Source organism: Venustampulla echinocandica (assembly GCF_003357145.1).
Source record: "Venustampulla echinocandica strain BP 5553 chromosome Unknown scaffold_1, whole genome shotgun sequence".
NCBI lineage: Eukaryota > Fungi > Ascomycota > Leotiomycetes > Helotiales > Pleuroascaceae > Venustampulla > Venustampulla echinocandica.
The window spans coordinates 2,657,470-2,683,091 of NW_022474206.1; the positions used below are offsets into that span (position 1 = coordinate 2,657,470).

General features: G+C 49.8%; 8 protein-coding genes across 8 annotated transcripts; 7 read left to right on the top strand and 1 right to left on the bottom strand.

Annotated features, from left to right (window-relative positions):
- Nucleotides 1–153: 153 nt before the first annotated feature.
- On the top strand, nt 154–1,695 carry BP5553_03407 (uncharacterized protein; the record flags this gene model as incomplete). The annotated part of the gene is made up of 1 exon (XM_032012030.1): nt 154–1,695. One exon carries the CDS (start codon nt 154–156, stop codon nt 1,693–1,695), a length of 1,542 nt encoding a protein of 513 aa, XP_031871723.1.
- A 450-nt stretch (nt 1,696–2,145) lies between these two features.
- On the top strand, nt 2,146–4,177 carry BP5553_03408 (Uncharacterized protein; the record flags this gene model as incomplete). The annotated part of the gene is made up of 2 exons (XM_032012031.1): nt 2,146–2,535; nt 2,597–4,177. The coding sequence occupies 2 exons, from the start codon at nt 2,146–2,148 to the stop codon at nt 4,175–4,177; spliced, it is 1,971 nt and encodes a 656-aa protein (XP_031871724.1).
- An 822-nt stretch (nt 4,178–4,999) lies between these two features.
- BP5553_03409 (uncharacterized protein) lies at nt 5,000–7,147 on the top strand (the record flags this gene model as incomplete). Its single annotated transcript, XM_032012032.1, has 1 exon — nt 5,000–7,147. One exon carries the CDS (start codon nt 5,000–5,002, stop codon nt 7,145–7,147), a length of 2,148 nt encoding a protein of 715 aa, XP_031871725.1.
- Nucleotides 7,148–8,179: 1,032 nt separating this feature from the next.
- On the top strand, nt 8,180–9,203 carry BP5553_03410 (Succinate dehydrogenase assembly factor 2, mitochondrial; the record flags this gene model as incomplete). Its single annotated transcript, XM_032012033.1, has 3 exons — nt 8,180–8,606; nt 8,664–9,110; nt 9,160–9,203. The coding sequence occupies 3 exons, from the start codon at nt 8,180–8,182 to the stop codon at nt 9,201–9,203; spliced, it is 918 nt and encodes a 305-aa protein (XP_031871726.1).
- A 1,063-nt stretch (nt 9,204–10,266) lies between these two features.
- On the top strand, nt 10,267–11,925 carry BP5553_03411 (uncharacterized protein; the record flags this gene model as incomplete). The annotated part of the gene is made up of 1 exon (XM_032012034.1): nt 10,267–11,925. The coding sequence occupies one exon, from the start codon at nt 10,267–10,269 to the stop codon at nt 11,923–11,925; it is 1,659 nt and encodes a 552-aa protein (XP_031871727.1).
- A 1,320-nt stretch (nt 11,926–13,245) lies between these two features.
- On the top strand, nt 13,246–16,167 carry BP5553_03412 (Uncharacterized protein; the record flags this gene model as incomplete). The annotated part of the gene is made up of 1 exon (XM_032012035.1): nt 13,246–16,167. The coding sequence occupies one exon, from the start codon at nt 13,246–13,248 to the stop codon at nt 16,165–16,167; it is 2,922 nt and encodes a 973-aa protein (XP_031871728.1).
- Nucleotides 16,168–18,138: 1,971 nt separating this feature from the next.
- BP5553_03413 (Thioesterase ester dehydrase-isomerase) lies at nt 18,139–19,842 on the bottom strand (the record flags this gene model as incomplete). The annotated part of the gene is made up of 4 exons (XM_032012036.1): nt 18,139–18,676; nt 18,821–19,116; nt 19,176–19,511; nt 19,561–19,842. The coding sequence occupies 4 exons, from the start codon at nt 19,840–19,842 to the stop codon at nt 18,139–18,141; spliced, it is 1,452 nt and encodes a 483-aa protein (XP_031871729.1).
- Nucleotides 19,843–22,830: 2,988 nt separating this feature from the next.
- On the top strand, nt 22,831–25,184 carry BP5553_03414 (Uncharacterized protein; the record flags this gene model as incomplete). The annotated part of the gene is made up of 2 exons (XM_032012037.1): nt 22,831–25,088; nt 25,151–25,184. 2 exons carry the CDS (start codon nt 22,831–22,833, stop codon nt 25,182–25,184), a joined length of 2,292 nt encoding a protein of 763 aa, XP_031871730.1.
- Between the last annotated feature and the right edge of the window lie 438 nt (nt 25,185–25,622).

The window sequence follows — 25,622 nt, forward strand, 5'->3', positions numbered from 1 at the left end:
GTCGCCTTGAGAGCTCAAACAAGGACCAGAGAGCAGTTGCGTAAACGCCATTCCTTGGTCTCCGTGTACATAGTCTTTTAGCAAACGTACGATTTTCCGCATCCTATGCTTTCGCGGGGCCAATCCACCTCGTGCAATCATTCCGTGGCAGCCATGCCTCCAACAGAGAACCGTCCTCCTCGAGTGGCCCTCCGGCCGCAATTGGCCACAAAGCTTCCCCGTGTCACCCTATGTTCTCCCAAACCTAAGCCACTCGATGGAACAAAGTCTACTGGCAACATTGCTCGAACTACCCCACAAAATGTTGGGAGCTGGGCTAAGCTCTCAGAGGTAGCTGCGGTCCATCCTCGCCCGGTCAAGACCAGAGTTCCAGTGTCACTTCTATCCACTCCTAAGTTTAAAAGAGATGAGCCGCCTGTTTGTAACGACACCGATGCTGATGATGAAGAAAGTGACGATCTGAACGAAATAACCAGATCAGCTTTGATTTTCCCTAACACTCCTCGCAAAGCGCAGACCCCAGGGAGCAACAAGTCAGTCAGGTGGGACCCAGCAATCATATCCTGCGGTCCGATCACGTCTGGACAAAGCACACCCTCAGTTCGTCTCAGGCCTGTTTCTCCGAGTCCAAAACGACAAAGTAGCAATCTTACTCGGGCCGTAAAGACCTTTTTGCACTTGAAGAAGGACGAGCATGAGGAGCTTTTGAAGCTTCTGCAATCGCTAAAGCTTGACGATGTCGAAGATCGGTACACTGGCAAGCCAAGTCGCAGGCAGACAAGAAGTGAACCTACACCAGGACCAAGATTCAACGATGCAAAGAAGTTGAATCCGGAAGCACCTGCTTTTCGAGATTTTTCGGGAATGAAAAGAAGAATATCTCACTCAAAAATACCACTTGGCCGGGACTTCCACTCACTTGATACCCCTCAAAGGCGCACGCAAGTACCTGTTGCTGAAATTACCACTCAGAAGGATCCCGCTTGGCTTGATATCTTCACGCCACCCGTTTCCGACAATTCGTCAAACGATGCTCTAAGCCGACAGGCTATACATCGAGATGTCAGGATTCACGATTCTTCGACTCCTCGACCTAATTTCCCGCAGCCAATATTCGTACCGATTCCTGTGGTTGAAACACCTTACGGGTTTCAGATATCTCACCAGCAACCGATATGGTTCAATACACTTGGATTCCAACCGCGTCCTCTTCTGACACCGCAGTCTCCCCCCATTTTTCACCGACTCCCAATTAGGGCCAGGCGCATCAAAGGGCCCTTGGTTGACGTATCGCCACAATTCATACCTCCAGAGGAAGGCTCTGGTCGTACTGCACATGCAAATACCATTGATGAAAGCTGGGGTCAATATCTTCTGGACAAGTTCACTGCCAAATACCCCAAGACTGGAAAGATGAAGGGCCCAACTTCAGCACCTGGAAAGATGAGACAAGCGGCGGCAATCCAACAGCAACTCGAATTTTTGCTTTACCAAGAGAAGGAAAAGAGTGTTTTTGAAGACAGGGCGGGAAATTTGCAACGTCGAAACGTTAAGAGATGCTCAGGAAGTGGAATGTCTTCCAAAAATAGTGACGCTCCAGCCACTCCACAGCACTTGAAAATTTCCGGAATCGAAATATGCTCAAGCATAAGACAAGTCTTAGAGGGGATCTCTCCGCCAGTTGTGGTCGGGTAGAGAGATGAGCATTGCCAGTATAGAATATATATCATAGGGAGTTAGCTTTGACTTTGAACTGGTCATATTCTAAAAGATCATTGGGCGAGTGATCAACGGGCAGCGCAATAGCTCTGAGACTCGGCATTGTTATTAGAGGAGTCGATAGACGCAGCATTAGTATTATTAGCGCTTTTAGATAATAAACCGCACTGTTTCCATCCCGTGTTCCCCGAATCGAAACCTATGTTTTGTTGTGCTGATGATGTACTAATGATGAGCGATTCTGTTCTGGGTTGCGGATTGACAATCGTCAAGCGGGCCGACCAGATTTCCCCAACCACACGCTTCAATTGACCACTCACCAAATCTTATACTCGCGCCCATATTCTCTCCAGCCACTCAAATACAGAAGATGATAACGCATTCACACGCTCTATCATAACATTGACTGCCTAGCTGTTCATTGCAATGGCTACTCCGACACCTGGAAAACAGCCTCAAGTTGTTGCAACCCCTCCGGTCTCAACTCCCTTCTCAACCTCAAATCACCACCCAGCCTTTTCTCCCCATGGCCCCCGGTCCGTCGTCCTCTCACCACAGCAGGTGAAGAAATCGCCCGCGAACTCGAATACAGTCTACGGATATCCCAGCGGCGGCGGACATCCTACGAATTCCTCGTTCGGCGTAGGGTATGACAGTCCATCTGCGGCGATGGCCCTGGGAGGCGCATCGGGGCTTGCGGACCTGGGGCTTGATGGGATTGCGGGGACGGGTATAGGAGGGCTTGGTAGTATTGGAGGGAGGGGCGACGAGGATGAAAGGAAGAGAAAGTTGCAGCAGGTTATGGAAATCTTACAGGTGCCTTTGACCCTTACCCAGGTGTAGTGATAGTCATGACATTCTAACCATTACACTACAGAATAATAAAGGGCGCCTGAGCGAAGCTGGAATCGAAAGACTGGCACGACGAATGGGGTTGGAGTGTTTGTGGGAAACTCATATGGGAAGCGGAGGCAGCATGAGAACATTGATTATAGCTGGTTCAGCACTTGCCCTCGATATTGATTTCTCGAATAACGTGGTTAAGAAGGTGGCGCTATCATTTCCTGAATCCACGGAGTTTGTCACAAAGCACACAGAGAAAGCGGGGGATATATTGCTGAGGGATCTACAATTGGGCCCGAATGAGAGTCCGTTGACGAAGATGCTGGATCGATTTGCTGCCAATCTAGAGCGGCTTGCTGCACTGGATAAGCTGAGTATTATTCCAGGGCTTAACTGTCATGAGGCTATTGCGGGGATCTATGAAAGTCTTGAGAGGTTGCACATATGGGAGGCGGAGAGATTGCGGGAACAGGCTGATATGGAGGGGAAGGATACTGCGTATATTGAGAGGACAGCGATGTGTACAAAAAGTGGGAAGCCAGCCATGCACACCAGAGACAGGCTCGGACTAAGCATCGATTACTGGCAGAGTAAACGGAGAGTCACGCCAACCAGTACCAAAACGACGGAGAGGACTTGGTCTCTTCTAGTGGAGTGTGCCCCGTTACCTGCCTTGGTATTTCCGCCGCTGCGGGTGTCGCAGAACTGGATATCTCCTAGCATCCAAAAAGCTGCTTCTGAAGTCGATGAGATTTTCTCACAGGGCCCTATACTGGATTGGCTGGAACCGGACAATATGCTCCTTCCATCTGTAAAACCAGACGCAATGGAAGACATCGACCAATCCTCGACTCAGAAGGTTCCGGAGGCCATGTTTGTAGCGAAATATGACCCTCCCCTTATAGTGCCCATGGGGCTGGCGATGCAGATTTACAGTTCGACAAATGCTAATTCTCACCTCGACGTGTATCAAACGACCACGTTCGACGGCCTTATGTTTCCCCACAGTCCAAACGAATCCATCGAACCTACCGAAGCACGAACAATTGAAACGGAGTCCACAGTCCCAGTCTTCGATAGTAAAGGCGTTAAATCTACGCAGACCCATCGAAATACGTTGCTGATTGAGAAAATTGACTATGGCCGCAAGTTAACCGACCTTCCCTTCTCTCATCCCAGGCAATTGGTTGAGATGCTACCAGCTCTTCGTCAATACGCGTTCCTCTCCACAGTCTTGGGAAAGACTTTCGGCGCTGACTCGAAACTTATAACCAAGGACCCCAACATTAATCCTACAATGAGCAAGAAAGCTGCGTTTGCGGATTTTATGTCTCAACCTCCGGTAAGGAAACATGAAGCATTCAAGATGGATGTTACTTTGACGACACAGCCCTTACTCCGTCTACGTGTGGTGTTTCCTTGTAGGAAAGAAACTGCCGATGTCACGTTTGATATTAAGCTCAATGGTGTTGTGGAGGTTGTATCACAGAATTTGCTTGATGAAGATGCTGAGAGTGGGCGAAAGGGGTTGATTGCTGCGGATTTGGGAAGGATGCTAGAGATTACAGAGGATTTGGGGATCTGGGCTGAGTATATTAGGAGGCGTTTGGGATAGGAAAGTATGATACCCTGGCATTACCATTGATTTAGTGGTCAAATAACAAGGTTCGCACATCATGCTTGATGATATGTAGGTTTCTATTTGCCGTATCTTGATCTCCATTTCCTAACGCCCCTGTTCCACGTCTACCAGTCAGTTGGTCCCGAGTTGGGTCCGCGACGTGGGATAGAGCTCCAATATTTCGGCTTGCTCTCTCGACACGAAAATAAAAGCACCATAGCTAGTCAGTTCCGGATCCGCCACGATAAAGCACCCGTATCTATCAACTCCTCCTGCATTCATCGCTCCGGAATGACGTCGCGAGTCGGTGGTTTATAAGGGAGAAATATTTTTATATGGATATGGTCCACCTTCTTTTAGAATTAGCAAGCTCAAAATAGAGGACCGGTGGTTTCATGTTTTGTTTGTGACCTCGCCACTTGTCGTTGGGTCTACTATACTAAGTATTCAGTTGACAGTAAATGGCGAAGTATCTCGTCCATATTTTCCGACTTAACCTTGGTTCGAGCTTCGAGGGTAGTTAAAGAAGTCTTGAGAAGTATACCAAACGTTTTGCCCATTTTTAAGCTATAGAGTCTGCCTTAGTTTGGCCGTATCGGTTCGAAAGTGAAGTACCCCAACTAGCAACCCGCATTCACTTTGGACTTCCCCCTGTCTTGAATTTTATTAGCGAGGCATCAACTCACCTTCAGCACTCAGCTAGAGTTTCCGCTACTATTTAGATTGCCCTTTATCCGTTTACTTACATGCACTTCAAATAACATACTCGAAGTTGTCCGGCCATCTTATGCACCGGCTATCGCCACTACATATCCGATGAATTGGACTGGTGGCCACCTTCAAAGGCATTTCACTAGAATTGATCCCTTGAAACATCGGCAGCAGCAGCATTTTGCCAGAGCCAAGGCGAAACTTCTCAGTGCAAAGAAGAGCGCACCAGTCAAAATTCCCTGCCTTGATCGAATTCATGGGCTCCACACAGGCATCCCTACAGAGTCCAGGTTTCCAGCTTCTAGCCTTCAAGAAAGAAGTTGCAGCAGGGAAAATGTTGTCGATTCGCAAAGCAATGGTCCTTTTCCGCCCATTACACACACGATTCTGCAGGGTGGTGCTAAACATTCCATCCGTCGTGAGCCTATACAACATCATCCATCTGTTCCAATGAAGCCCGAGCGGGTGCCGAGCGCTGACCTCTACAACGCTACCCCCCCTCCCATCCCCAAAAAGGTAAAACGAGAGCGGAAGCCATCGATACCAGAATCAGGCGAAGGGAGCGATACCGAACACGAAGAATCGTTATCAGACAAGAGGAGAAAGATACTTCTGAAAGGGGATTGGGTTAGTGTTGGGTTTCAAAGGCCGCCACAGCTTACCTTCACAAACCCCAAACATGCAGATGCGGTTGGTAAGAGGAGGAAAGTTACAGATGGTCACCAGGCCCAGTATACCAGGAATGCACGACGTCAAACAATATCCCCAAACCCCATAAGAAACTTACGTCAATTAAGCCAAAGCCCTAGTTTGAATGCAGGACAACTCCCCAGAAGACCCGACGTCAAGATATCCATTGGAGGGAAGGTATTCCCACCTGGTATTAGCTCAGGGTCAGCACCCAGCCGGAAACGCAGTATTTTATCCCTTCCGCCGCCGTCCAACTCCTCGGAGGTGATGCTGCTAGGCAACGAAGAAATACAACCCGGGACTGACGATTCTAGCAACTACTACGGTAACTTGCGGATTGAAGGCCTTACAGGCGACCGAAACACTCGAAATGAGGCATCCTGGTATGCTCAAACGCTCCTTTCCAACAACCGTGCCGGAAATATCAATCATGGATACCGTGGAAGCTCGAACAGAGAGCCAGATGAGGACGCCGAAGTCACCAACAATTTTCCAGATGGGCTCAGCCCCTCGTTCCAGATGAGGTGGCAATTTCTTGGCAATGAGGACGACTCACATACTTCTGACGGCCTGCAATCAAGTTCACTACCGAACTCTGATTCAAGAAATACTCCGAGGCATCCTCGGCCTATTTTCTCTTCATCATCTGCATCACTTCACCACCCATTGCCCAAGAGTTACAAGATTTCCTCTTTACTGGAAACTGACACCTCTGAAATGGCCAAAAGTACTACAGCGGAAGTAGGGCGAGTTAAATCCTCGGTCCCAGCCTCCCAGATCATGGATAATAAAGTCTGGGAAACCTGGATGACGTCTTTCCAAAACGACGATGGACTTGATGGAATAGATGAAACCCTTCCTGCGGAAAACAGAAGCGTTCTGATTAGTCCCAAAATTAGTGCGGCTCCAGAATACGGACCCCGAGATGGCTATATGGACTCAGGTGACGGAGACCCGTCAGAATCGGAGTCTCCCGAACCCTATCAACATAAAGAAATTTTAGAATGTGATTCCTCGTTGTGGCCAGCATTGGGTCAGAGCAGCTGCAAACAGCTCCAGCTTGAACCAAGGAGGCAGCTACAGGAAAGGGAACCCCAAATGAATCTTTTAGCTTCATCACCTTTGGGCGGCCGAGACTGGATAGAGCTGAGGGTGGTACCCGAGAATACACACGAGCATTGGACAGCCTCCGGTCCCAAAGCAGCTAATTTTCCTACTTCTCCAGCACCAAAACTAAGCTTTGGGGCCCCTATGGTTTGCATGTCGACAGAAAAGAAAGGGCCTGACGAGATATGGAAACAATTTGTGTTTGGGAGCGATAGTGAAGAAGTTGATATTTTCCATGACCAGGGTCCGAAGAATACATCGCACGGGGAAGCACCAGATACGATATCTCTCCGCACAGACTCTCCTATTATAGTAGGCCTGGGGATTAGTGTGGCTACATCTGGATATTCTCTCCATTCCTTGGGATCAGACTCTGATTTTACAACCGGATATGCAACTAAAACCACGGCCCGTCGGCACCTCAGCGCTAGACCAGACACCGACACTCCTCCCTGATATTTTCTCTAGGGGACTAGTCTAATATGGATATGTATCAAGAGGAGCTAGAGTTTTGCACATTGGGCGGATATCAGTAGGTGTTAGTGAGTCCGGTGAGGGCCACATAAGGAAAAGGGAAGCTGAAACAATATCTTGACAATGGAGCGGATATGAATCAGTGGAAGACGATTAAAAGTTGGTTTTGTAACTGCGATACTTCATAATGCGCATCAACGGGATTTGCTCGCTAGATATGAAATATGGGAGCGCGAGCCAGTTGTATCGTCTTATGTAGGCCAAATTAGTAGACTCGAACTGAATCCATCTATGTATTGCAATAGACCACCCATTGGCCGTTAAGGTGCTTCGCTTATGAATGATATCGAGACGAAAGTATGGAAACACCCCCTATGACTCAAAGAACCAAGCAATGGTTTAATCTAGAACAGGACGTTCTGCCACTTTACAGCCCCTAGACGGAGCCTAATTCCGTCTTAGATATGGATAGCTCTACTATTCACAAGGGTCAGAGTGTCTTAGATATGCTTGCCGAAAAGGGTGTACTAGTTGAGTATCTGCCCCCTGATTCGCCATACTTCAATCCGATTGAAGGGAGCTCCGATGACCTTAAGAACTATATTAGGACGCATTATAATAAGACGATAAACCTATACAATGACTTTGGTGAGTTGCAACAACTGTACGAAAAGTTATTATTTTGGAACCTAAGGGGCCAGAGAGCGCTCAAAACCACTTTTGGAATTCGGGCATTGCAGGACATAAATAGCACTTATTCTAGAGCTACAAAGATCTCTAAATTTGCCATAAAATCTATTATACATTACCTTTAGTACCTAGGTACCTACCGCCGTACGTAGACTCCAGTAGAAGCCGGGAAGCATCACGTGGCTAATGCGGCCGCCATGACGCAAAGCTAACTTCCGAGGTTCCCCAGGGTTCCGGAGTTTCTCGACCAGGTTGAGTTAAAAGATATTCAACCACGAAACGCTTCGGCAGTCGAGTTATTGTCTATCAATGTCTGCAGCAACAATGGCCTTTCGGGCCTTGAGACCTTCAATGGTCTTCACGCGACAATTGACATTTTCTTCGCGGCGCATGGTTGGACCAGGAAATGCAAAAGAGCACGACACGGCACCGGGTCACCGTAAGATACAGACGGAAAAGACCCTCAATCCGCATATTACCAATACGAATTCAACCATTTCTAATAAGATGCCACGCGTTGGAGCTCAAACGCCACCACCTGAGCTGATTTCGTCGGTGGACTCCCAGCCTACCCCCATAGACTCGGTACCGGAGAATACGGAGCGCATGACGGGTGGCACACAGAAAGGATGGCCTGAAGAAGATTACAGTGATGAAATGGGTGTTGGGGAGCTGCAAGGAGCAAAATTCAAGATTGAGCCCTTGCGTAGAACGGGCGAGGACCCTCCCACAATGAGAGCCAGGTTATTATGTTCGCATATGCTGAACCGTTATTACAAGTCGACTAGCTGACATACGGAATTTGCAGACCAGAGTCGGAAGAGAGGAACTCTAGAGAGTGATCTCTTGCTCTCTACTTTTGCGGAAGCGCATTTACGAGATATGACGCCAGTACAACTGGCACAATACGACCTATTCTTAGACGAAAACGATTGGGATATATATTATTGGGCTACCCAGGAGCCGACGCCGACGTCGCCGGAGACTGCTGAGGGCGCTGTTGATCAACCCCAAAGTGCGAAACGAGAGACGGAGGAACTGAAACCCACTCAGCCAACAAGTGGAGAGTGGGCGCAAACTGTTGGGACCTTCAAGCCAGCGTATCGCCCTGTGCCGGTAAGATGGAAGGATAGCGAGGTCTTAAGCATGCTGAGGCGCCATGTCATCTCGAGGTCTTCCGGCGGTATCCAAGAAGGGGAATCTGGTATTAGTGGCGACGGGTTGAGCCAGAGTGTCAAGGGCACAGGTGGTGGCGGTACGTATTTGCCCCCGATAACCCAAGGGCTTGCTGACGATTTTCAAAGGAATGGCATTTATGCCTCCTCTTCCTAAAAACGAGCGGTTATGAATAGTTTCATGGTCGTAAGTATATGTACAACAGGGCCAGAAAAATAATGCCACAAGGTTGTAATAACATGATTATTGGCTCAAATAAAATAGAGTTTGGCTACGGTCGTGAAGCATTCCAGTAGTGACCGAGTAGTGCTCCGACTTTGTGCGCCTAATTAATATATAAGTTTGAACCCGCACCATCCATCTGCCTTCCGGTCGATCTTATGGGCTAAGTCTATCCCTATAGCCAGGGGAAATGGCTGCATAGAGTTCATCGCTGCAGCGAATGGCAAGAAGTCTAAGCCATGTCCACGATGTCCGGAAACGCTAAGGATTCCCTTGATAGCGTGCGGCAGACCGAACTCTATTTCCAACTAAACCTGCCACGTTTTTCTCATAAGCCGATAAGGATCATCGTGCACTACGCGCACCAAAAGTTTGGGAGCAGCTGTTTCTCCTCTTGCGGTTGTCCAGTCCCGGAGAGCTCGATGGGCTTCCTTGCTGCTCCTCTCCGCAACCAGACTTTCAGGCTACTTCCAGCTCTACCTTCCGATCTTTTCCACTTCCCGACCTTCTCTGAGGCTTCGGATTGGGCGCTGGAGCTTTTGTGTCTCACATGAGATGGACATGATGTCGAGGAATGTGACCGCGGTGCCCGCCCTCTAGAAGAATGAAGGGATCTTCGGCACACCACCCCACAAACGGATATGTCCGCCGAATATGTCGTGGCTGGAGTGCGTATCCGAAATAACCTCCTCGAGGAATTCATTTCTTTGTTACCTCCAGTACAATATCCTGATCTGCAGGTCACGTGCCAGGCTTCCAAAACGGGCGCCTCCACATTCTTCAGTGCCTGTCATGCTAGTAATCTGAGGGTATTGTAGATGGCTGGGAAGTGTTTCTCGGTCCATCTGATCTCTTACATAAATAACCCCTCTTGGACTGTTTTGCATGTTTGCTTTCTTGTTTATTCACATAGCAACATCCGTACCTGCATACATCTCGCTGCACAGGCCAAGGGGAATCACACTCATTCCTACCATACATCACATCTGACATCTGAGTCAATCTCCTGCAGAATGTCTTTCTCTACCGCTTCTTCTTCCCCAAATGACAAGAGTGTTGATTTGCCCAGACACGGCTACGAGGACCTAGACAGCGAATTCTTTGACCAATTTCTCACATTCAGCCCGGGCAATTGCGCAGGCCAGGACTTTACTGGTTCATCAAACCAGCAAATTACGGAAGGCTTCAGTAGCAACAGCGACATAATTGATACACCTGCTAGCATCGACAACAATGCTGCAATCTACTCGAACGATCACCAGTCTCAGTTGCGCAACCCATGGGCAGCGGAGCCTCCCGCAGCCTCGTCCCAATATAACCGGGCACCAACGAATGGCTTCTACAGCGAGACCTCTGGAAGAGCCGCAGTATCTGACAGCGAGCTACTCACGCTTGAGGGGATCAGCTTATATTCCCCTCAAATCCCGGCATTCTCACAGTCGTCTTTGCCTACGACTCCATTGCCATCTATCGCAGCCGGAAGCCGACGGAAGGCCCGTCTAGTAGAATCAATCTCGAAAACCTTTAAGAAGGCCACGGGAAACCTCCAAAGCTCTTACCGGACTCCTATAAGGAAAACCAGCTCCTTGCCTAAGATGGCACGCCATTCAAACCACAGCCAAAACAATTTCGACCACTGGGAAGACAAGCTCCCAGCGGATGCACCGAAATTCAAATTCGAGTTTGAGGAAAACCCCACAAGCCTCTCCTTCGAGATCTCGGCTGCAACAGCTTCAATGGCAGAGGAACAACCAGATCACTTGACTGATAATGATCTCCCTCGAAACATTACTACACCGACTACCCATGATACCCCCCAGGCTACTCCCGAATTGTGCGGGGGACATTCTCGAAAAACAAGCTCTAATTACTTCCCAATCACGCCTCAACTCCACAACAGCGCATCTTTCTGGCCATCGACGCCAGCACAACCAGACCTCAACACATTTGAGGGCTCAGCCGTGTATCCTCCGTCTGATGTGAAGATGCCAATATGGTGGAATGATGCTTCGGCAGCTCCAATGGCTCAGCCATTACCAGTTGGCTTCCACACCAACCCTCAGCTAGCAACAAGGAACCTTGTTCACCAGCTCCAGAACGACTTAGAATACGGCAACAACGAGCGTTCACTAAACTCCATGAACATGACATCAGGACTGATGATTCAAATACCTCAAGCTCCAACCCAGCAACCTCTTATGATGGAAAACGTTCCGCGGGTGGCGCAGCATGGCTCTCAGGACGCCGACACACCTCCGCAACCGCACCACGTCCTCCGCCGGCAAACCGCTCAAATATTTTCAAGGCAACCGCAGCAATCAGCTCCAAGCCAAATGCACCCGACGCGTTCGAACGACTCTGAGCCATCCTCTCCTGGCTCAAGTTCGTCCGCTGCCCGACAGCGCAAGTCGCCTAAGACGAGCAGGAAATCGTGGTCCAGAGCGCAGCATAGACCTAAATCCGGAGGTGCCGTTGACTTCGTGAATTACACGCCCGACGATAGCAGGAAAATTCTCACGGGCGTTGCGCCCAGTGGATCTTCGAAGACTAAGGCCAGGAGGGATAAGGAGGCGATGGATAAAAGGCGGAGGTTGTCGCAGGCTGCCCTTCGAGCTGTCAAGGCTGCGGGCGGTGATGTAAATAGCCTTGTTGAGGAGGGGCTTTTTGTATGATGGTTTGGTGGTATGAGTAGAGTTTTGTTTTATGGGGTTTGAATAGGATCCTGCTGTGTCTTGTATTGCGGATGGCAGCGAAAAACGCTGGCCTGTACGAAGTACCCGCCTTACGTATGTATACCACTTGCTGTACTGCTGTACTCACTTGCGAAAGCGTCTTGTTGCACTACAGCTCTAATAAACCTAATAATAATCACTTAATAACATACCTGAATCTTGCGCTCAACTGTGAAACCTTCCTAAGAAAATCAGAGGCAAATTGCCTATTTAATTCGCTGTAGTTGTTGCCCGCGACAAACTCCATATCATGATCGCTCCATTTTCTATTTCTGGAGTGCTGCCCTACGATGCCCTGGACGAAGCCCACGTTTCTCCCCTGTCGTCACCATCGCACGGGGGACAAGCTTGCCAATCACCCGGGTGACAAGACACGATCGAACATTCTACGCCTGGCTTGGTGCAAGGTAGGTATCGGGACGGAGTACTCTGAAGTGTCCATCTCCCCTTTCATCCAAAATTGAAACCTCGAACAAATCGTGTTGTGGTCATGTTCGCCTTGTCTCCTGGGGCTGTGCTCTGATACGATTCTATCGAATTGCAACCTCCACTAGGCGTCTATAATTTGAGACAGAGGCGTTCCGGCACCGGGGTCATTGGCGAGCTCTGGGTTTACGGGCGCTATGATGCTCAAACTTGGACAGCGAGGAGGGATTGCACTCAGCCGCAGGCCAAGAGGAGAGTCCCTGAAATGGGGGGATGGGGGGGACTTCACCAGAACTTGGACTCGGAGGATCGTTCTCTTCTGCATCGCCAGCTCAGAAGAACGCGCGAACTTACCTTCACGACCATACCCGGAGGCCCTAATTTTTGCGACGGCACCCTCGATACCCCGGAGCGCGGTTCTACGAGAGTTCTCATGAGACTAGGCTACCACGGGGCCGTCCCCTACGTGCAACGACGGCGGTGACAGTCACAGGAGGCTTTGCGAGCTGGAAAGTCGCCCTGGAGCGCTTAGAGTTCTCATAGACACGGTGCCCATGATCAACAACAGCCTTGTTGCTGTTCGGAGATCTAACTCCGACCTGTGTTTCGCTCGCTGGTGGCGGCCGGTACGAGACCAGACGTACTGGTCTATAAGTGAGAGTATTACTGCGGGTAAGTGTTTTTTCCTGGACTTACTTCCCCTCTATGATTTAGAAGCTTTTCATAAGACTGATACTTTTCCTTCCTACAGAATCGATCGAGAACTTCGTCGTTATCCAGGCGTACATGCGAAATATAGTGGTATATCAGGACCTCGGCGATCACGTATAAGGGATGGCCAATTATGGCGGAGGGACCGACTCCCCGTGGGATAGCTCAAGTTACAGCTACAACCGGCCCCCGTTAAACCACAAAATTTCATCGGTATCTGCGGTCAGCTCGATGTCAAGTGATCCCAGCGATCGGCCAGCCTTGAACCACAAGTTCTCTTCGGTATCTGCACTGAGCTCCATATCGAATGGTCGTGGCGATCGTGATTCAATCGTCTCTCTTCCTTCCCCCATACTAGGCTCTTCGCCCTTTTCAGATGAACAGGCCGATGTGAGCCATATACGGTTATCATCCATCGAGGGCTCTGGGGTGAACCCATCATTTGATAGCTCTGGTTTTCGAAGGGCATCAGCCTCGTTACCGGATTCCCTTCGAATCAGCTCTCCAGCCGGAGCATATCCATCTTCAGTACTGCCAGATGTGCTCCGCGTTGGTTCTCCATCTGGCTCTATCTCCCCCCAATCCCCCTCGACGAGAAGCTACTTGCCATTCTCACGAAGCTCAAGTGGATCCTACGAGCCGGTATCCGCGGGAGAAACTCAGAGGAGGCCGTCCATATTGGGGAGAAAATCTTCTCGTAAATATTCGACAAGGAGGAAGAGTTCGTTACTGTCTGGGAGACATGACTCGATACCAGAGACCGAAGAGATGGATATGGGCTTATTGCAGAATGCGATGCCCATGTCGTTTATTCCGCATAAGACTGGATACGCCGCGGTACCGGAAGAGGTGTCCGATGATGTTGGCGGCCCGCCCATTGACCTCACTTCCTTCACTGGACCTTTCAACCCGCAGAGTGACAGCGAATGGCGAGAAGTTCATCGTCAGGAAAGAGATGGTGTCTTGACAGGAGGGCTAGGACAAGGCTTGAAACCCTATGCCACCCTCACGAGTGCCGATCTCCTAGCGAACGCTCCTTCAACGCCAAGCACACCGTCAGTCTCCCGTAGCACAACGCTCTCACGTAGCATGACGCTCTCGCGCAGCTTAACACTCTCGCGCAGCTTATCCCTTCGACCCTCGAAAAATCTATCCGAACCCCCCAACTTGCGGGACCTGGCTCAGTTAGAGGCCAATAAAAGCGGGCAGATTATAGAAGTTATTGTAGAGGAATCGAAGGACGATGACGAGCCTGTGGTGCCTATGGACTTAAGTTCTGTTGCAGGCGCAACCTCGAGTACTATCAGTTTTGATAACGTGGATAAGTTGAAGGGAATTCGTAGAGATACTATACCAGTTAAGCCCGAAGTATTCTATCCACAAGCGAACTGGCGGCCATTCTCTATGCGCTGGCCATATCTCACGGCGCTCATCATAGTCTCGGTCACCCTAGCTGCTGCCCAGGAATATGTCCTTCAGAAATCGCTCGCCAAACCGCTCTACCAATTTCATGCAGCTACAGATCTCAAGACCTGGGATTATTTCTGTTTCAAATACTTGCCGACTTTAATTGCTGTCACATACGGCATCATGTGGCAAGTTACAGACTTTGAGGTCAAGCGGTTGGAGCCATATTACCAGCTATCAAAGGAAGGAGGTGCACTCGCCGCGGAATCCATCAACGTCGACTATATTACCTTCTTCAGCTTCCTCCGCCCACTCAGGGCCCTGCAATTTAAACATTATGCGGTAGCCATCTCATCACTAGCAACACTAATGGCTGTATCTCTCGTACCCACCCTCATATCTGCATCTGTCAAACTTAAGCCGGAACGCAGTTTGCGAGAAAAGAATCCTGCCGGTCTGAAGTGGATTCACATTGACCCTGTCTGGTCGAGGCTTCTGAGCTCCTTTTTGCTGCTTATTGCTATCCTTGGATGCGCCCTTATCTGGCATCTTCAAAAACGGCGATCTGGCTTGGTTGCAGATGTTAAGGGTATTGCAGGTATTGCTGCCATGGCCAACAGAAGCCATATTCTGATGGACTTCAAAGACATGGATACCGCGAGCCCAGATGAGATCCACAAAAGACTGAAGACTCATCGCTATACCCTTCGAAACTCTTCGCTGGCCCCAGACCAGACACACCTCCTTACGCAGGAGGAGAAGGACAGATATGATCAACAAAAGCGGCATGGGAATCCGCATCCGCTTATGCTACGTCTGATCGCTGGGATTCCGTTCATCATCGGAATGGGGTCTTTTATGTTTTTGATTCCGCTAGTCCTGTTTCAGTCCAACTTAAATGTCCTTACTGAAAAGGCACCCTGGTTTCTGACCGTAGTGGCCGTCGGCATTAAATTAGCTTGGGGGACCCTCGAGACCGACGTCCGGATGATCGAGCCTTTCTATATACTCTCTAACCGCCACGCGTCGCCCAAGGTCCTAACGCTGGACTACACAGCTATGGCATTCGGTTGGGTGCCCGTCCGGGCCTTCGTGAATGGCCATCTACTCGTCGCACTGGTAGGTCTAGGCTCAGTCCTTGCTGAGATCCTTACCATCTGCGCCTCTAGTTTCGGCAACGTATCAGGTATAGACTTTGCTAAAAATCCACCATCAGACAATGCTGCCGGGCATAGAGCAGGCATAAATGCTGGCGAAGAGACATTCCTTTCGTTTTGGATATCCTTCAGCCTCGCAATGGGAATCCTAACTTTCCTCTGCTTCGTCGCAGCTTTTGTCTACTGGCGGCGTCGCCACGCGTTTCTCCCTCGTCAGCCCAACACCATATCTTCAGTCTTGGCATTCATTCATCAGTCCAAGATGCTTTACGATTTCGTAGGCACGGAGAAGATGAATAACGATGATATGGTTAAACGGTTGGTGGGGATTGGGAAGACGTATGGCTTGGGATGGTTTACTGGGCGGGATGGGGAAATGCATTGTGGTGTTGATGAGGAGGAGCTGGCTAGTAATTATAAGCATGGGCAGGATGGGAAAAAGACTAATCAGCCGTGGAATTCTAACTGGGCGGATTTTTGATTTATGTATTTACTTTCAGTTGGGATATGGTTTATTCAGGAAATATATTCGGCGATACGGGGGAAATGTTGGGAACTGGGGGGCAAAGGAAATGGAAAGCCAACGAACGGTGCGAGTTTGTTTGTAGATGAGCATGGCGCTTGGTGTGTATCTGAGCTACTTGTGATTGGTATTTAGATGAGGTTATATGCCTACCTTGCTAGTGTATAGTGGTCAAGATATGTACAATTGCTTCTACCAAATTTTGAAGCAAAATCGAACATCATCTAGGTCAACTTCAACCCACCCCCTTTCCCTCCCCTGTAATTCTCGTAGGTAACGACCCTCCGCTGCGTGTTAACTTAGAGAAGCAATTATCCGATGACATCGGAGGAGGTACTTTAGATCACTTCCCTTGACACTCCACAAAGGAAAATGTGAAAGAATCTATGCATACGCTTATATCCAATGTCTTTCCTTTACCTAATCCCTTAGTGGTGTTTATATAAAAAGTTGTCATCCAAAGAACCTTTATGTGTCAAAGAACTGTATCCCACAAATAGCGGCCGATCACAAAGAAGCTTTATCACAAGGTCTATCTCATAATAGAACCCCTTGCGAAGCCTTTGAGTTCAGTACTAAGTGCCCGTTGGATCTTGGTCTATCCCTACAGCACTATCAACGCCTTGATAAAGTTACTAAACTCAATCAAGTGGTCAGCCATGTGGTATCATTGTCTATGCATCGCACCTCTCAATAGTCGGCATCGCCGACAAGTCAAGTTGCTCAATGGAACCCTGGCTTCTTTGAAGGTTCTCAAAGACCTGTGCCTTCTTTTGAATAAAGGATTGGTACAGTAAGATAAAGAAAAGTCATTCTACAAAGAACTACCCCCCTGGGTACCCTACTACACTTCCCCGCCTAGTGCTCCTCCTACAGAAACGATACCACCCGAGGATCCTGACCTCGTATGGAATGGGATTGTGCACATGCAGGGCATGTGGCATTGAGGCATTGTGGATAAAGCTGCAACGGCTAGTCCAAACCTTATTACGCCAAAAGGGGGATGGGCTGATCTAGAGACGGACAAAGAAGTATGGGACGGGGCGTCCACGCGCTAGATTTCCCGTGGGGGTGTGGAATGCAAAAACAAGCTCTCTCGATATACCTTAAAGATGACGCTATGTCACGCAATTGTGGGGCACCATTTAGCGGTGCTTCCCATCGTTCTATTTGAATTGATACATTGCATGGTGCGATATTCCAAGTTTTATACAGCGAAAGCTTTAACATTCCTCGCGCGCTTCCCAACACCTCCTTACTCCAGGACCCCACCCTTTCCCTCCGCGGCCTCTCCTTCACTTTCACTACTAAGCACTAAATACCGGCGTCTCGCTTCAAGGAACATCATGAACTCAGCGTATGTTTCGGGTATAACTTTTACATCGCGTTTAACTTCGAACGTATAATCTGCACGGTCAAGATCGTTAGCTTCCGAGGAAGGCGTTGAGTCTAGCGAGGGCAGGTGGAATAGGGATAGATTAGATAAGAGATATGGGATAGACCAGGATAGAATACACAAACGTGACGAGTAAGAACAAAAGACAAAAGATGACAAGGGACAAAAAGTGAACACCATGCTGCTTCTCTTCGGCGCCTACAGTTTAATACCATTTGATATTGGGGTCTTGTCCCCTCTCTAGATAGGCTAAACCAAAGAGGCCCTTCCTTCACTTGAGAGGAGGGGTGTAAATCGACAGCAGTCTTCAACTTGACAAATATGTGTAATCTGATATGGTCAATCCTCACAAGATAGCCCTTCCTAAGGGGTCCTTTGTAGGCTACTTCAAGGACGGCGTCTGGGTATTTTGCAAGTTCGTGCGTAAATTGCCCATCTGGGTCGCGCGATACGAACAATAGCCAGCAAAACATATTGTGTTTCTTGTCTCCGCATGCCAATTCACAACAATTGCAAGGCGGCTGGTTGGGGCATTAGCAGCACCAACTAGGTGTTATTGACACTCCCAGCACAATGTCCTGAGGCTCTAATGTCCGCGCTAGGAGAGGCACGGCGGAAGCAGCTGTCTTGACGGCTGAGAAGCTCTCGTGTTGGGGGGTGGATAATAGGGGGCATACTGTATTGATGACAGGCAAAAGAAGGAATTTGGGTGTGCCAAATCGAGGAAATTTCAAATACGTACTAAAAAGTCCTGTAGGTTTCGTCTCCCCATCATGCTCCATGCTTTTCACCTTACTCTCAACCCTGATCTGCACTCTTGTAGACCCCTCAGGACTCATTTTTTTCTGGCTGAATCCCGAGGATGGGGACAGGAGCGGCGAATCTGAATAGGCTACAGTGGCGGTGAGGTACAGCACTGAGCCTACCGGGACGGGGTTCTCGAAGGTGGAGGGGTCGAGGGCGATGAATTTGGGGCGAGAGTGCGACATTGCGGAGGCGCACGTGAAAGCGAGCTCAAACGTAGATTTTAGGAGGAACCCGCCGAAGATCATGAAGTTGTGGCGGTTGCGGCTGGTGAGTGGGTGTTAGTATGTGTGGTAGGATTTATTAGGAAACCGTAGCCGGGGGTGAACGATATTGATTGTAGTTTAGGAAATGGCATGAGAGTGCTTGTAGAACGAATGGAATGCTAGTATGAGAAAAGAGTAAACTTACTATTGAGGTTGCATTATCTGCACGGATTGGATCTGTGTGCTAGCCATAGAAAGTGAATTGCTGGGTTTCCGGGCACTGGTACTTGGGTCGTGCCAGGTGAGTTGTTGAAGCCAAAGGGCATGGATCAAGTCTGATTCCTCGTCGTTGGGAGTTTGCTTTCTCAGCGCAAGCTTGCCAGCTGCCTTCTTCAGATCGTAGTTTTTCTGGCCTTGCGTAAAGATCCGCTTTTCTTCGGGGGTGTTGGTTTTGAGGGGACTGATTGCTACAGATTTTTTAGTAGCTGGGTCTAGAGATACCTTGAGTAGTTTATTAGTTATTTGGCTTGGCGAGGAGTAGATAATGGGGATTTACTTACCATGGTGAAGGCGCAAGTCATTAAGACATCGTCTTCTTTGACTGTTTGGCCTTCTTCAGGTGCTTTTGCAACTTGCAACGATACTTCCATGCTACTTCTCCCCGTTGCAAACGTTACTTGGCCACTGAGTTCAAGATCACATATTGTGTTCAATGGACGTTTGAGTGTAATCCGATCCACTGCTGCAGTAACGGTCATGACCGAGTCACCCGTATGCTTGTAAGCAATCACCCCGGCGAGAGCATCAAGGTCCATAAACAGAGTTCCCAGCCTAATATGACCCGAGGAGTTGATATATGAGTCTAGCAACCACGGATCTCTAGCCAAGGGTAATATCTGGAGCTGTGTCAGTGAAGACCAAGATGGCTATGATCATGTGACTTACAAGTTTGTGGTAGCTATCAGACATGGATTTGGGAGCCAAATCTCTTGGACCTTTCTCTGTTGAAATAGGCGGGGTATCACTCTTTTCGCCCTGTTGTTGTTGCCGTTTAAGTGCTTCAATAAAAGGTAGTTTTATTCGCATTGAGGTAAGCTCCTTGTAAACACCATCTGTACGGCACCGTGAAGCCGCCGAGAATGCCCTTGCGTGACAGTGCTGAGCTGGTCGGAGAACGGCCTTGACGCCCATAGCCAGGCGCGGCAAAGCGCCAATTGATTTTGACATGATGTGGTACAGATATAAAGTACAGTATCGTCGCCGTACGGCTTCAGGGTCCGGAGACAGGACTGGGCGGTTCAATTTCGGCTTCCGGATAGCTGCAGTTGTTTCAACTTCTTGCTTGCCAGGCTCAGACTTTCTCTGGAGGTTCTCTATAAGGAGAGGATATATTGATTGGAATCGTAGTAATAGAGGTTCGCGTCCAACAGAGAGATTCTCGGACGAAGCTTCTTTACGGCATGTTTCTTGCGGTACGGAGAAGACTCGGCTAACCCGGCCGACGAGTACCGTTTTGCTACCGGATTCTATAGCCTGCCGACCATTGAAGCAGAGAAGTAGAACAACGTGAGTTAAGAGATGAATGGCTTCTACGGCAATTCATTTTGGTAAAAACAATTCTTCCCGTCTATCCTTTTCAGCTATAGTGGCAAAACGGAAATGATATGATCACGTGATATTACTGCAGGTCACGTACAAAGTCCCGTGACCAGATTGTGTGGGATCTAAAAATAGGCGGGTGGCAATGTTACGCATTCAACTCGATAGATCGACATGGACAATAATAACCAGGTGCAAGAAATAAGAAATGAGATGGGCTCCAGCCCCCAGCTCACCAAAGTTTGTCCATCTGTGCACTTTTGTTCTGCTCTGGTTCAATTGGATTTGCAAAACATTTTGCATCTGATTTGACCAGCAGCTCGTTACATCTCGGCGGGTGATGGGTCCTGAGACAAGGTTTGCTTCAGCAGCGTCGATCCAAGTTTGAGTACGTACGAAGTAGTAGGACGGGCCGGGGACAGTGACGTCTTCCATCTGCAATCTGGGCCCTGGGTCAACGCATGAAAGGTCACAGTGTTAGTGTCACATAGGGACTCTTAAGGAAAGGAGGATAAAACGGGAAGAAAGGGTCCAGCCGGAAACGGCGACTTTTCCCATCCTATGGAGTGGGGTTTGGTACTGGATATTAATTATGGAAAGGAAAGGGAAGGTGAACAGGCGGAGAGATCAGAACACTCGAGGCTGTGCACGCAAAGAGATGCAAAAAGACCTCAAACAACACGACTACAGTACTACCAATAAGTACGAATATCTACTGCTATCTACTACTATCTGCTAATAAAACACGAGTGCTTCGCAAATTGTACTCGCTTCGTGCGAGTCCTCCGGCGCAAACAGAGGGTCCTGGCGCGCCGAGTCCGCAAGGGGATTCTTGGTACAGTACCGAGTACTGGGCACCAGGTACTAGGTACTTGGTAGCAGGCACTTACTCGTACTTGGGAGTATGTACTCTGTACCTGAGACACGACGCGCAATAATATGGAACAGCGCGGGACCGTTAACCAGCTCGGCACATGATGATTATTGATTGATGGTTGGATATTTATTGGACTTGCTACAAAATACCCCGTCCTTGTAGTTGTCGAAATCTTAAAAACACGACGACTGCGTAATCGCCGCGTGCTTGGTAGCCGCTGGCCAGCGCCGTGGTCGAGTAGTGAGTGGCTCCGGCGGCTTGTCAGCGGAATACGAGACGTTTGGTTATTATTACTCTTCTCCAACACGGCTGTCTCACTCCGAGTACGAGGCAATAAATAATACTCCTTCGTAGTGACTGGGCAATTGCTGGGAGGAAGTACTCGTTAGCTGGGCCAGTTCGACCGTTTTGTGGCCAGCACCCGTGGCCACTCATTGCGACGCAGCTGAAGCTGAAGGAATCCCCGACACGCTGTTTGCGGCAGGGCACGTGAGCGTGGTGCTGGAGGGGGGAGGGGAGGGTCACGGGTGCGCTTTTCAATCGCATGCTTGGTATGGTTCCCCGTACTGTATTCTTGGCCGAATTAAAGTTAAAAGTTAAATCGTACTGTAGGAGTAGGAGTAAAATAAATTGCGATCTGGCGAAGTACTGTACACCGTACACCACTTCCCCTGCATTGGTATTGGTATTTATGCCTGTACCTCCCGCTACCGGCCGACGTACACGTACACCTCCCAAAATTGGCCTACAGTCCGAGTACGAAGTAACCAAGGTCAGGGTCAGATACGTACCTCTCTACCTCTACCTCTACCTCTACCTCTACCTCTACCTCTACCTCTACCTCTACCTCTACCTCTACCTCTACCTCTACCTCTACCGCGTAATGTAATGTAATAATAATGTAATGCTGCGGTCCTACTAGCCCTGCTTGGGTGCTGCTTGGGTGCCGCTTGGGTGCTCCTAGGTGCTCCTAGGTGCTGGGTGCTGGGTGCTGGGTGTGTGCTACGGAGGAGTACCCGCTACTACTCCTCCCTCACTCCTCGTACCTACAGTACCTCCGTACCTACTCATCAGCCTACACAGCCTCCTTCAGCATCCCCCCGGTGGTCAGACGCTTGCTTCCACCACCCACTGCATCCCCCCTTCGCCCTCCGCAGTCAAACTCCTGTCAACTACCTGTCTGTCATCCGCCTCCCCCTTCGCAGCGAAGCCCTTCCCTTCACCAACCGCCAAACACATAAACATCGACACCCTCACCCTCATCCTCGCCCTCGCCATTTCACGCTTTCGCCCTCGAGCATCGCAGTCACTCGTTCTGTGAGCTGGATCCCTCACCCCTTTGCGAATATCGCATTCCTGTCGCTCCAGCCTCCCCCCCAAACCCCAACGTGCTCGTCATTACACGCGGCTTCACCAGCGATCGATCGGCCATCCCGTCATTCCATCGCCCCCAGCCCAACCTCTCGACCCTACATGTTCACCATCCGCGGCTCAGCGAGCTCTTTCTTACCACTCAACCTCGTCGCGACCAAATAATATATCCGTGGGAGCCTCTGATTCTCGAGTCCTGCCGGCGGCACACCAACACCAACGCCCCCTGGTATCCGTATCCAGGAACCTCACCCTTTGTTGATCGGGAGGACGGGGACACAACGCAACTCAGCTCGACCCGACTGCCATCCTAATCCTCGCGCCCCCCCGACGGCGTCTTCTATCGTCACATACACATCACCGCCATCATGCGGTCCTCAATATTAATTTCGCCCTTTCTCTTCCTGACCTCTTTTCTCTCCCTCCTTTCAACCGCTTCCTCCCTCAAATTAATCGAGTCCAAGTCCCTAAACGCCTGCCAGGGCAACTCGAGCTTCACCGCCAGCTTATTCAACGTCATCTTCACCCCCGATAACAGAACAATTACCTTCGATATCGTCGGCGTCTCGTCGATCCAGGGCAATGTGGCGTTCGGTATCGAGGTGAGAGTCTACGGGTTCTCAGCCATCAAGCAGACCATCGATCCCTGTACGATGAAAGGCATGACCGGATTGTGCCCCATGTCGACCGGACAACTGGATATCAATTCCAACCTCCAGCTGGACCAGGACGTGATCGATCGGATTCCAGGAATCGCCTATGGCGTCCCCGATCTCGATGCCACCGTCAGGGTCCTGATCAACTCCACCGCTAATCCCGGCACCACGCTGGCTTGCGTGGAAGCCAGCTTGTCCAACGGGCAAACCGTCGATCAGAAGGGCGTGGGCTGGGCGACGGCAGTGATTGCGGGCTTGGCTCTGGTGGCCTCGGCGGTCACCTCCGGGTTGGGTCACTCGAACACCGCCGCACATGTGGCCGCGAATGCGCTGTCCCTCTTTGGCTACTTCCAGGCCCAGGCGATCGTAGGTTTGTGTGCCATCAAGCTTCCGCCCATCGTCCAATCCTGGACTCAAAATTTCGACTGGACCATGGGTATCATCAACGTGAAGTTCATGCAGAAGATTGCCACCTGGTATCAGAAATCCACCGGGGGGACGCCCGCCACACTGCTCAATAGCCTCACGACTACATCCGTACAGGTTCAGAAACGCTCCGTGGCAGAGATTGGAAAGCGCTCCGTGGAGAAGACCATCCAGCTGCTGACACGCGCTCATCAGCAGCTCGTGTCTCGCGCGGAGGCCGACCCCACCGCTGCAGGCTCGTATGTTGTTTCCGGCATCAAGCGGGTCGCATTTAGAGCGAAGATTGAATCCACAAACATATTTCTAATGGGTCTTGCTTTCTTTTGTATCTTCATCGTCTTCACCATCATATTTGTGGCCATGTTCAAGGGATTCTGCGAACTTGCGGTTCGGATGAAGTGGATGAAGAGCGACAAATTCTTAGACTTCCGCAATGGCTGGTTCACCGTGCTGAAGGGCATCATGTTCCGAATGGTCCTTATTGGCTATCCCCAGATGACTATTCTGTGCTTGTGGGAATTCACCCAGGTCGATTCTCCGGCCGAGGTGGTCCTCGCCATCTTCTTCTTCTTCGGCATGACTGGCACCCTTGCCTGGGCAGCAATGAAGGTCGTCCGTATCGCAAAACGCTCGGTTGATATGCACAAGAACCCCGCCTACATCTTGTATTCGGACCCTGCCGCATTGAACAAGTGGGGGTTCCTCTACGTCCAATTCAGAGCAACAGCCTACTACTTCATCCTCCCGTTCTTGGTCTATATTCTGATCAAGGGAATGTTTATTGCCTTTGGGCAGAAGAATGGCACGGTCCAGGCCATCGCCCTGCTCCTGATCGAAGCCGGTGCCTTGATCGGAGCCAGCGTCATTCGGCCTTGGATGGACAAGAGCACGAATACCTTTAATATTGCCATCTGCGCAGTTAACTTGGTGAATGCCATCTTCCTCCTGTTCTTCAGCAACGTCTTCAACCAACCAGGCTTGGTGACCGGAGTCATGGGTGTCGCTTTCTTCATTATCAACGCGATCTTCTCTCTCGTTCTCCTTATCCTTGTGTTAATCGCCACCATCTACGCTTTCGTCCGGAAGAACCCCGATACCCGGTACCAGCCAATGAGCGATGACCGTGCTTCATTCATCAAATCTCAAACTGCGCTGAACACTGAGCTTGATGCTCTGGGTGCCACAGCGCGCGGGGATGTGAAGGGTGGATACAAGCATAATCTAGATTTAGATGATGACAATGAGTCGTGGTCGTCAGACTCTATGCGACATCCAGCAAATATGCCCCTTCCCCCATCCACGGCGAATTCTGGTGCCCATTATCGGGAGCCTCCTCACTCCCCAGTTGATCCATCTGTGCCTCTCTTCCCGGCGGGTAGCCGTGGCGGCCCTCACAGTTTCCAGGATCCTGCAAACAGGTCGAACAATGTATCGCCGGCCCCGTACCGGGATAGCAACAACTCAACATCGAATCTGTCGGTGGGCTACAGGTCACAGAATAATGCCAGCCCAGCGGGGGGATATAGACCACAAAATACTGCCAGGTAAGACCATCAACCCCCTCTTTTTTTTTTATTGTATCGAACTAAAGCTGACCTAAATGAAGTCCTTGGCAACGTGGAGCAGGATATGAACATTAATGAAAAGGGCTTAATATGGCGTTATGCTCTGGTCGAAAACTATTGCATCGACAATACTAACAGGGGATTGGTGTTATCTGCTTTTGTTTATTCTGTTATATTACCTGCATTACCCTGAAGGCAGCAGCGAGGCAGGCAGCTGGCTGTTGGCACGGATGGATAAAACTTCTCGTTTGTTTCTTTGTTTCTGGCATAGGACGACCGGCTGCTGGATTTCACTCCTGTATAAAGAATGGAAGGGATGGAACGAGGGAAATCACATATTCGCTGTACCATCGCACTAGAAATGCACCGCTTTAGACTTATGCTAAGGGGCCCAAACCCTGTGTGACTAACTACCTGGCTCATGCTGTTAAGTCGTAGGCCTATTGTTTCCTTGGTCTAGTGGGAGTATACAGAATAGAAAGAAAACCGACTCAAATACATATATCTGCCTTG